General features: G+C 38.7%; 1 protein-coding gene across 2 annotated transcripts in view; it reads left to right on the top strand.

The window, feature by feature from the left end:
- Window positions 1-4444, top strand: part of ATL3 (atlastin GTPase 3) — a 109393-nt gene extending 104949 nt beyond the window's left edge. For both annotated transcript variants that reach the window (XM_089652793.1, XM_089652792.1), the window contains exon 13: window positions 616-4444. In XM_089652793.1, the coding sequence (XP_089508919.1) occupies window positions 616-699 (84 nt within the window). In that variant the 3' untranslated portion in view covers window positions 700-4444. The remainder of the gene's footprint in view (window positions 1-615) is intronic.
- The last annotated feature ends 8339 nt before the right edge of the window (window positions 4445-12783 follow it).

The following is a 12783-nucleotide window of genomic DNA, read 5'->3' as shown; positions in this document are numbered from 1 at the left end:
GCATGAACCTTTATTATAAATCTGCCTAGAAGTCAGCTTTAAAATGGTTGTAGACCTTTGAAATCCCGGATGAACAAAGCACATCCTCACATAAAGTATACTTGCCTTAATCCATAGCACCTACTGTGGATCCTGACAGCTCTCTCACCTCTTCTGCAATCTGTATCTGTCAATTCCTGTCCGTTTTCTCTGACACCAGGCATTTTATGCTGGCTATACTGGTTCTGTCCATAAACATTATTTACCATGAAATCATTTTCTTTTAGCTGCAGTACAATAAACACCTACATGCTTCTTAAATACCTTTAAAACACTCAACTTTGAGAGCATTCGGCATATGTGTAGGATTTGACTGAGGTGTATCTGCAGGATCAAACTGGACAGAGCAAAATCTGACTTGATTTCGTTCGCTTAAATTGTAACAGGAATGAGGTTGGCATTCCAGAAAATGGAGAGATTGGTAGGGCTTACAGCCATGCTATATATGGAGTACTATGAATCGCCTCCATTGGGGTGCGCAAAGTTTTCCGTGTTAATGTGACACCTGTGTAATGCTACCAGAGCGCTATCACTTCTAACCCTTTTTCTGTCCATGTGTTCTCCCTTTCACTACAGGCTACAAACCGCATGGGTAATTCTACCCGTCGTTCCACAGAATCCGCCATTGGCGCACCACTTGAGAAGAAAAAGCAGAAGTAACAGCAAAATTACCTGCCTTTCCTGCCTCCAGCAGACGCTACCATCTTAAACCGCAGCTTTTCCAGAAATGCCACCTATTTGTACAAAATATACTCGACTGTTTACCACCCAAGATTGCACCCACAAACCCCTTCATACATTTCCAATGCCATGTAAAGTAGACCAGTTGCATCTTGTCGTGGGCACAGCGAGCCGTGATGTCTGGTCTGTAGTACATGCTCTGCACTTTAGATCTACAGCTATGATAATAGCTTTTTGCCTTCACAGCAAAACAAAAGTATTTTTATAGAGAATGTCAATGCAACACGTACATGTCTTTTTTTACTTTACGAAATTGTATTATTGGGGATTTACTTCTAAAGTTACTTAATATTGTCAATATATCAGTGCAAATTTACAAGATAGAAGTGACCCTGAATCTGTGGTGTTCCTATTGTACTTTAAAGCAGAACTATAGTCTAGTAAGAACCTCTTGCTACCCTGCCCACCCTATCCTATTAAATGTAAAGGGTCACATAGCCAAGTATGTCATGCCTTCTATTGGATAGCCCAAAAAAAAAATATTGATAATTTAGCTCTCTCCCTTCCTGTATATGCAGAATACAATGCTTGTTTAATGTAGGGGGGGGGGGCTCCAATACAGAGGAATCCTTACCTTTTTCTGTAGTCCTGCAGGCTTCCTCCTTCTTGTTTCTGGTAATGATAACAGGTCCACCAAGCTGCTCCTCTGCTCCAGTTGTGTTACCAACATTGTCATGTATGGTGGAGAACCAGCAGCCTGGTCATGCATTGTACGTAATGATGTCCAGTGCCAGCCTACATTTCAGAGCAGGATTGCATTAGCTGCCATAGAACATAGAATAAGGTGAGTATTGTTATCTAATATACCTTCTTAAACTGAAGAAGTGTTAAACTTTAAGGTTGCTCGGTGGGCAAGGTAGGAGTGTTTAATATTGACTGTAATTCTGTTTTACGCTTTAGGATTATAAATGATTACAGTTACGGTTTCTATACCTGATATAACATCTTTGAGTATAACATTATATCTATATAAAAAAGAGACAAATAGTTTAGGTGTTAAGTATATCGATCTTGGGTAACTTCTATGCATTCCTGGGTTTATATTTTTTTGTTGTATTCCTAAAGAGGGGCCTTACTGTAATATTTAGCTTAGGTTGTGCCTTATTGCATTCCTCTTTTATGGGGCTTATAATGTAATACTGTCCTTTCTCTCAATCTTTATAGAAGAAATGAATCTACTTCTAACATTTAGTGGGAGACATGTATAACATATTACTGCTTTATGTGAAAGCAAGATATTAAATAGAAATAGTTTCTTGAAGTGAACGTTTCCTCCACTCCGTCTAAAATTGCCAACAAAGAAAATAAGGTGCCTGCTGTTATTTCCTATGTTTAGAAACCACATCTGTGCCCAGTGAGTGATTACATTCATTTTTCTATAGAGGTCTCAAATTCTTGAGCAATATGTATTAGCAGCACTAAGCTTCATTCACCCATCAGCCCCCTGTGTAATAACAGTGCCTTTTTTGCTAATAAGAGAAGTTTGATTGGATGTAGGGCAAGAGCATGGGTGGGACTAAACAACTAAAGAAAGGGGGGCACACGCTGAGAAGCTGAGGCTTCCATAGCAAAATGGAAATATTCTCACATATGGGAAGGGACTTTTCTGGAGACTTTGGGTAATAAAAGGCATGTGACTATTTAAAACCTTTAGACAGTCAGTATGGTGGACAGGTTCACGTCAGTACTGCTTTACATAATGCCTAATGCACTATAGAAATAAGCAAAATCAACAGTTTTCTGGGGAGTTTTGCGTAATAATAAGGGGCTTTGGAAAAAAGTTTGTTTTCATCATCTATTCTATATATGGAGTATGGGCTTTTTAAAGAGACCGTAAACAAATAAAAAAAAAAAAAATAACCTCTCTGGACTACCATTGTGGACAGTCTTCTGAAAAACCTAGTTAGTTGGTTGTCATTTTGATCCTTTTGGCTTCAGTTGTTTCAGTCTCTGAAGTCAGAACTCCTGATCGCCATTCTCCGTCAGTGACCACAAAATACCAGGCAATCTGTTTTCCAGAAGCAGGTCAGCAATCACAGCCTAAGTACTTCTCTTGTAACAGGTTTCCTTTGTGCCCCCTTCCAAGCAGAATCGATGTTCAACATGCATGGTATTTTTATCCATTTACATAGTGCATTAAGCAGTTGGTAAGGTGTGATTTATTAATGTAAAATGTTCTCTTTAAATATGTCCTGAACAAAGATATGTTGCCAATGTTTCATATATTTGTTATCTGTATTAAAAAATGTAAAAAGTGCACTTTCAATCGACCAAAAGAATAAAGGTAATTTTTCTGAGAGAAAAAAAAATATTTTGAAGCTGTTGCTTCAGCTTTCAATTAAGCAAAGATGCATTTGTTACTAGGTCACTGAGATGTGACTTGAATAGACCATGAGTCGTTCTTTTCATAGTCACACAGCTGTAGCTTTTCTGTTACCCAACAAAACTGCAGATTACAGTTCAGTGTTTGCAAATGGCTGCTGCCTTAATATGTACCTGTCACGTGTTTACTATGGAAGTAGCTACATTCTGTGCTAACACTGAAAATCACCAGGCTTTGCTCCTTCAATGCTTACAGTGTATGTAATGGCAAGCTATAAATATATATTTTTTATTTTGTGGGGTTAGAACTCCATGGCAGATTTTTATTGGGGCCTTTGTCCCCATTGGGGAAATTCTTCCTCTATTTGTTCTATTGACCATTGTTACTGAGACAGAAGGGAGGAAGAATCCAATAAGATAGAAATCTCTTTTATTTTGGTGAGATTTCAGAAAGTGAGAAAAAATCTACCCAGTAGGACACAGACGGCACAAATAACATGAAAGGGGTTTTAATCCTCCCATATTCTTGCCCAAAATATACATGCACTCTTAAGTGCTTCACCGAATCGAAGATTTTATATTGCAGTTATCTATGTGGATGTGATGGATATGGACAAGATTTTATTGCAGCTGTCATGACCATAACAAGGGTCTGTTGCCTGAAGCAACCAATAAGAAAGTTACTTTACGTTTGAAAGTTAAAGAAAAAATATTAGTTGTTTTGGGCAATAGATACTTTTTAGGGTATATTTATAAAGCATCAAATGTGACATTCACCATATATTCTTTGCAGGTGTATCTGTATTAAATTACAGTGATTGATTCACCTGCAATAAATACTTGGTGAATGCCCCTTTTGCTGCTTCCTAAATATGACCCTTTAATTCATCCACATTTTGAGATCCCTTGTCAGTTTGATTGAGCTAGGCCTACATGATTTATGTTTGCATCCTGGTTTTCTATATGACCTTTCTATTGAGTGCTCATTTTTATACAAATACACATGACTTCTTGCACTATATACAGTACATGCATATACAACCAACATGTGCAATTGTTAGCCTTTTTTCAATAACTCTTAAAGGTATGTGCACAATATTTGTTTTTGTGTTTAAAATCATTTCCTGCTATATGTATGTACAGATGTATATGTGTATGGGTTTATCTAGAAATATTTACTAAATGTTCATTTATGATTTATAAAATGCTCATCAGCTGAATCCCAAAGCACAAACTTTTATTAAGTCATAATCTGGACCAAGAAAATGTTTATTTTGCTGCTGCTTATGTTTCTGTCCTGATTTATTTTTAATAAAAGGAAATGTAACACTGTCATTATAAACTGTATCTATCTACTTCTTGTTTTGAGTGCTGCTTTTTGTAGACTGGAGCTCCTCTTCTGGCATGGTGGTGGATATCAATATTTGAACATGTAAAAAAAAAAAAAGTGATATAATTAAAAGGATGTGGTGCTAAAAGCATTTGTCTGACATCATAGTAAGATCTTACTTGTTTATCTCCATGTCTTTTTAATGGAAAAACACTTTTTCTGTCTTTCAAGTCCAATATGAACAAAAAAATGTGTTCACACTTTCATCACATCAGTTTTATATGGACTTTTTCACATTGGGCTGCCTTTTTTGCACGTTACATATATATATACACACATACATATACATAGTGGGGATCGAAAGTTTGGGCACCCCAGCTAAAAATTTGTATTAATGTGCATTGAGAAGCCAAGGAAGGATGGAAAAATCTCCAAAAGGCATCAAATTACAGATTAGACATTCTTATAATATGTCAACAAAAGTTAGATTTTATTTCCATCATTTGCACTTTCAAAATAACAGAAAACAAAAAATGGCGTCTGCAAAAGTTTGGGCACCCTGCAGAATTTATAGCATGCACTGCCCCCTTTGCAAAGCTGAGACCTGCCAGTGTCATGGATTGTTCTCAATCATCGTCTGGGAAGACCAGGTGATGTCAATCTCAAAGGTTTTAAATGCCCAGACTCATCTGACCTTGCCCCAACAATCAGCACCATGGGTTCTTCTAAGCAGTTGTCTAGAAAACTGAAACTGAAAATAGTTGACGCTCGCAAAGCTGGAGAAGGCTATAAGAAGATAGCAAAGTGTTTTCAGATGTCAATATCCTCTTTTCGGAATGTAATTAAGAAATGGCAGTCATCAGGAACAGTGGAAGTTAAAGCAAGATCTGGAAGACCAAGAAAAATATCAGACAGAACAGCTCGCAGGATTGTGAGAAAAACAATTCAAAACCCACGTTTGACTGCACGATCCCTCCAGAAAAATCTGGCAGACACTGGAGTTGTGGTACACTATTCCACTATAAAGAGATACTTGTACAAATATGGTCTTCATGGAAGAGTCATCAGAAGAAAACCTCTTCTACGTCCTCACCACAAAAATCATCGTTTAAACTTTGCAAATGAACATATAGACAAGCCTGATGCATTTTGGAAACAAGTTCTGTGGACCGATGAGGTTAAAATTGAACTTTTTGGCCGGAATGAGCAAAGGTACGTTTGGAGAAGAAGGGGCACAGAATTTAATGAAAAGAACCTCTGTCCAACTGTTAAGCATGGGGTTGGATCAATTATGCTTTGGGGTTGTGTTGCAGCCAGTGGCACAGGGAACATCTCACGAGTAGAAGGAAAAATGGATTCAATAAAATTTCAGCAAATTTTGGATGGTAACTTGATGCCATCTGTGAAAAAGCTGAAGTTAAAGAGAGGATGGCTTCTACAAATGGATAATGATCCTAAACACACCTCGAAATCCACGGGGGATTACATCAAGAGGCGTAAACTGAAGGTTTTGCCATGGCCTTCACAATCTCCTGACCTCAACATAATTGAAAATCTATGGATAGACCTTAAAAGAGCAGTGCGTGACAGACAGCCCAGAAATCTCAAAGAACTGGAAGACTTTTGTAAGGAAGAATGGGCAAAGATACCTCAAACAAGAATTGAAAGACTCTTGGCTGGCTACAAAAAGCGTTTACAAGCTGTGATACTTGCCAAAGGGGACAGTACAAGATATTAACTCTGCAGGGTGCCCAAACTTTTGCAGACGCCATTTTTTTGTTTTCTGTTATTTTGAAAGTGTAAATGATGGAAATAAAATCTAACTTTTGTTGACATATAAGAATGTCTAATCTGTAATTTGATGCCTTTGGAGATTTTTCCATCTTTCCTTGGCTTCTTTATGCACATTAATACAAAATTTTAGCTGGGTGCCCAAATTTTCGATCCCCACTGTATAAATATGAGCCCAGCACTTTTTGCAAACCTGTTATTCATAACAAGCAGCAAAGCACTAGACAGCTACTTGAGGATGATTGACTCAGCCTTTAACAGGAAACACAAACAATAAAGATTAAAAGAGCCCCTCTCTCCCCCTCATCCTCATTTGTTGTAAGAAAAGAACCTCCACCAGTGTACACGAGGAACATTTAAAAAAAACAAGGAGCAGTTAGAAACCACTATCAGAGAAATTGGGTCTAACCCTCACCCCAATATCCAGTAAAGATTTCAGCCGCAATGTTTCTCCATACTACAAAACCTTTAAGGATATCCTGACATCCCACTTCTTTTTCACATTCAACTCTATTCTGAGGGGCCATTCTACCCCTATGGGCATCTTAAGGGCACACATTTCTGTAAACCCCAATGAGCAGGACCATTCTCAATGCAGGAGCTACAGACCAATCTCATTGCTAAATTTAGATCTGGACCTTATGCTGCTGCTTATGTTTCTGTCCTGATTTATTTTTAATAAAACGAATTGTAACACTCATTATAAACTGTAGGTATCAATTTCTTGTTTTGAGTGCTGTTTTTTGTCAAATTTGCTTACTAGTATTACAGATAAACCAGAATTGGCGCATGTAGTGCAATCTGATTGTACAATCTCTGTGAAGTCTGCTTTAGATTTACAAAATTAATGTAATTTGAGGGCCTTCCGAAACAATTCAGTTTACATCCAGACCTTGGCTTTTAATTCTTTGGGCAAAGGGAAACTGTTGGTGTGAAGTGTGCTGCTGGCATAATGGTGAGTGTACACCCTGACGTGACTGGACAAAATAGCTTACCATTGCTTATAGCACTACTGTTATCTTTGTGGCCATGAGTGAAGCTGTGCTATCATACTGCCAGATTTTTTTTATTATGTCACAGAACACAGACAGTCAACCCTTTTTTTTTTACTTAAAGTCGACCTTCACACAAAAAGGAAAGTTACTTTTGTCTACATCCCTCCCCACTCCCACTTTTTTTGGGGGGGGGGGGATCAGGTGCCTGGTTTGGACAGATACCCACTCCCACTTCCAGTCGGATTGCCGCAGAGATCTGATGAAAGTTCAGCTCCCCCTTCTTCCCCAGCAGCCTTCTTGGACACATCACAGGTTTCAGAATAATGTGGGACCATTCACAAAACGCAGCAAGGCAGGAAAACAGCTGTGAAGCCGCAAGGCTTCACTGCTGGTTTTCCTTAGTTAAGATGCAGGCACCCGGACCCGATTTGAAGTATCGTGTTAGGTGAGAACAGCGCTGAATCCCTGGACAGGTAAGTATCCTATTAAAAGTTAGGATCTTGCAGTATTTGTAGCTGCTGCCTTTTAATTCTTGGGGGGGGGGGGGGGGGGGAGACTGGAGCTCCTCTTCAGGCATGGTGTTGGAAATCAATATTTGAAGATGTGAGGAAAAAAAGTGATATCATTAAAAGGGTGATGTGCTAAAAGCATTTGTCTGACATCCTAGTAAGATCTTAGTTGTTTATCTCTGTCTTTTTAATGAAAAAACGCTCTTGTCTTTCAAGTTCAATATGAAAAAAAAATGTGGCCACACTTTCATCACATTAGCTTTTTATAGACTTTCACATTGGACTGTCTTTTTTTTTTTTTTGCATGATATATATATATATATATATATATATATATATATATATATATATATATATATATATATATATATATATATATATATATATATTTTGGAGTGCAGCACTTTTTGAAAACCAGTTATTCATAACAAGCAGCAAAGCACTAGACCGCTACCTGAGGATGATTTGCTCAGCCTTTAACAGGAAACACAAACCATAAAGATTAAAAAAAAAGCCCCTCTCCCCCTCATCCTCAGTTGTTGTAAGTAACGAACCTCCACCAATGTACACAAGGAACATTTTGAAAATGGAGCAGTTGGAAACCACTATCAGTTAAATTAGGTCTAGCCCTCACCCCAATACTCAATAAAGGTTTCAGCCTCAATATTTTTGCTTGGCATACTACAAAACGTTTATGGATATCTTGACACCCCACTTCTTTTTCTCATTCAGCTCTATTCTGAAGGCCATTCTACCCCTACGGACACCTTGTGGGTACACATTTTTGTACTCCCCACAGAAAAGCAAGTGTCCTCTCAATGGAGGAGCTTATTGCTAAAGTTAGATCTGAAGCTGTTTTTAAAAATACTAGCCAATTTATAACTCCCGTTTACAACCAGACCTTTTCATCCTGATCAAGTGGGTTTTGTTCCCCATCGCACCCATGAGTCCTGAATGTACATGAGTACAAGAGTCCTGAATGTTATCCAGGCTGTGCACACCTTCTTTGAGCAGATGTTACTACTCCACTGATGAGAAGAAAACTTTTGATACAGTGGACTAGCATTTCCTGACACTCGCTCTATAGCATATTGGTGTAGGGAAACATGTTTGTTTGAATTACAGTTCTTTTCTGACCTGGTTGCATTGGTGACGATAACTTAACCGCATGACGCCCAGCCACTGTACATATACGGCGGCAGGGCGACACTCGCAGGCAAAACCACGTTTTAAAATGTGTGTTTTGTAAACAAATAGGGGCGCGCACGAGGCGCGCCACTGCCCTATTTGTCCCGCGGATCACCACCGCAGATGTCAGTCGCCGGGTCACAGCCGCTCCTTAGCGGCTATGTCCCGGCGATCGGCGGCAAACAGTGACAGAGAGCACAGCTGCAGTAGCTGTGCTGTCTGTCACTTCCCTGTCAGCTCGAGGATAAGCTGATCGAGAAAGAACAGTTTCTCTTTCTCGATCAGCCTTGTCCCGCCCAGTACACACCCCCGCCCCCTAGTAAAACACTCCCCTCACTCCTATAACTCTTCCCTGCAAAATAAAGTTAACCCCTTCCTCCCCATTGCCATTAGTACAGTGTCATTTTTTTTTTTTTGCACTGATCACTGTATTAGTGTTTTTGGGGATGTCAGTGACCCCAAGTCAGTACCCCCCAATGTCAGAATGTCCGCCGCAGTCCCGCCATAAGTCGCTGGTCGCTGCCATAAGTCGCTGATCGCCGCCATTATTAGTATAAAAAAAACCCCTAAAAATCCCAGTATCTTTCCCGCCATTTGTAAACGCTATAACTTTCACGTAAACCAATTAATTTACACGTATTGGGTTTTTTTTAGCAAAGACATGTCGCAGAATGCATTTTGGCAGAAATTTATGACTAAATTTGATTTTTGCATTTTTTTTTACTGGACATGTTTTATAGCAAAAAGTCCAAAATATTGTTTTTTTTTCCTCAAAATTGTCAGCCTTTTTTTTTATAGCGCAAAAAATAAAAACTGCACAGACGATCAAATACCACAGAAAGAAAGCTCAATTTGTGGGGAAAAAAAGATGTAAATTTCATTTATGTACCATATTGCATGACCGCGCAATTGTCCGTTAAACTAGCGCAGCGCTGTATAGCAGAAAAATGGCGTAAATTGCAGTATTTATACCATAGTTTGTAGATGCTATAACTTCCACACAAAGCAATCAATATACACTTATTGGGATTTTTTTTACCAAAAACATGTAGCAGAATACATTTGGCCTAAATTTATATCCAACTTTGAGTTTACTATATATTTTTTATAGCTGAAAATAAAAAATATTGTTTTTCTTCAAAATTTTTGGCCTTTTTTTGTTTATAGCGTGAAAAATAAAAAGCGCACAGGTGATCAAATTACACCGAAAGAAAGCTCTATTTGTGTGAAAAAAAGGACGTAAATTTCGTTTGGGTGCAGCATTGCATGACCGCGCAATTATCAGTTGAATTAGTGCAGCGCCGAGTAGCAAAAGAGGCCTGGTCATTAAGGGGGGTAAATCCTCTGGAGCTCAAGTGGTTAAATGAGATTTGACTACTTTTAAACAGTACCTTCCAAGGCTGCCCTCTCTTTGCTCACATATTCAGCTTATCCCTAGAGCCCCTCTTGTGAACCATCAGAGCCTACCCTGGGTTTATGGGCTTTCAAAAACTATTAAGCCTCTCCTAGTGCCCCAGGCACTATCACCTTTTTTAATGTTCCCTAAATGCTCTTGATCCTCTTCCTTCTACCTCTTACAAGATTCTAGTTGGAATCAAGATCTGAGAACCTCTGTTACTCCTGAGAAATAGATGGCAAAAATTAGGTCAAAACAGATGGTAAGGAGGTGTTGCATCGCTTCCTCACCGCCTGTCAGTAGCGTCTGAAGAGTGATCTAAGTGCGGATGAGGCTTCAGAGTAGAGGGAGATTTAGACCCACATCTAAATCCACCCTAAGGCTTTGTTTAACCATTTCAATACCGAGCAATTTTACACATTCCTGCCCAGGCCATTTTTCACGTTTCAGCGCTCGCACACTTTGAGTGACAATTGCGCGGTCATACAACATTGTACCCAAAGTAAAATTTTATTATTTTCTTCACACAACTAGAGCTTTCTTTTGGTGGTATTTAATCACCGCTGGGGTTTTTATTTTTTGCTAAATTAACAAAAAAAGACCAAAAATTTTGAAAAAAAAACACGTTTTTCTTTTTCTGTTATAAAAGTTTACAAATAAATAATTGTTCTTCATAAATTTAGGCCGAGATGTATTCTGCTACATGTCTTTGGTGAAAATAACCCAAATTAGGATGTATTATTTAGTTTGTAGGAAAGTTATAGAGTTCACAAACTATGGTATAGATCTGAATATTGATCAATCCTGAAGTACTGACAGCCAATCTAATTTCTTGAGGTCCAAGAATGTCAGAACAGTACAGATATCCCCCAAATGACCCCTTTTTGCAGAGTAGACAGTCCGACATGCTTCATAAGAGGAATGGCGAGTTTTTTTAAGTTTTTTTTTTTTGTCAATTTTTCGGAAAATTAAAAAATTAAAAAAATTTTCACAATTTTTATTTTTACATACTGTCACCAGTGCAGTACAGCGTCATCATATAACTGGCATGGCGGTGAACAGGGACACTCACTGGTGACAGTATGAAAAAAAAAATATATATATTTTTTGTTTTATTTTTTAATTTTTTATTAAATTATTTTTTTTTTTAAGATTTTTTTTTCATATTTTACTATGACCAAAGTAGTACAATGTTACCATAGTAACATTGTACTACTTTGGGGAAGTGATCAGTATTTTTTTTTTTACACAATTTGCTTATAGCAAATAATTACTTTGCTATAAGCAAGCATTTACCTGAATGACATCGATTCATTCAGGGTTTTTTTTTTTTTTTTTTTTTTTTTTTTTTGGCCACAGCTAATCACATGACATGTGCATGTGACCTGCTGTGACCATTCACAGCTAGGCACTAGTATACAATGGATGGCATGAATGAAGCCATCCATTGTATACAACTGTCATGTGACCTGCTGTGATTGGTCACAGCAGGTCATATGGTACCGGCAACGGGGGCCGGTACTCAGATCTGTCATCGGCCGTGTCCGAGGTACGCGGCCGGTGACAGATCACGCCGCTGCGCGGCTCTGCAACCACGTGAACTGCGCATGTGCGGGAGGATACCAAATGGCATACACCCCGGAAAGCTAGAGCATTTTTGCGGCCGCCAAACGGCTATAGGCCGGGCGGCTAATGGTTAAACAGGCATACTTAAGCATACATTCATGTGAGGGTTGCGTTTGCTCGCACAGGTGTTCCTTACAGCTGTGTGCAGGCTATCCCATTCATGTCAATTGGTACCCTTTGGCTGGACAGACACGGCTGCTGCTCCCAGTTTGACATCCATGAAGGTGCATGTTCCTGTACGCACACTTTCTGATTTAGGGACACACACCCACAAACAGACAGATGTCAAAGTGACAGACATACAGTTGTGTTCAAAATAATAGCAGTCAGACATCACTAACCTGATCAATCACTGTTTTTGATAGAAATTATATTTCTACATGGCAAATAATTTACTAGCAGGTGTAGTAGAGTAATAGAAATCCAACAGACCCAACAGTCATGACATGTATGCTGCTGATTCTGTGTAATTGAATCACTAATTGAAAGGGGCATGTTCAAAATAATAGCAGTGTGGAGTTCTATTAGTGAGGTCATTCATTCTTTGAAAAACAGGTGGCAATTATTGCCCTTATTTGGTTACAGTGCATTTCTTTCTGAAATTCTGAGGAAAATAGGTAGTTCCGGACATTGTTCAGAAGAACAGCGTACCTTGATTAAAAAGTTGATTGGAGAGGGGAAAACGTATAAAGAAGTGCAGAAAATGATAGGCTGCTCAGCTAAAATGATTGCAAATGCTTTAAAATGGCAACCAAAACCTGAAAGACGTGGAAGAAACCGAAAAATACCATTCGAATGGATAGAAGAATAGCCAAAATGGAAAGGACTCGGCCAACAATCAGCTCC

This window comes from Staurois parvus, unplaced genomic scaffold (genome assembly GCF_062004578.1).
Source record: "Staurois parvus isolate SC_StPar_1 unplaced genomic scaffold, SC_StPar_1.0 ptg000694l, whole genome shotgun sequence".
NCBI classification, from domain to species: Eukaryota; Metazoa; Chordata; class Amphibia; order Anura; family Ranidae; genus Staurois; species Staurois parvus.
This window is presented reverse-complemented; position numbering and strand designations above follow the sequence as displayed.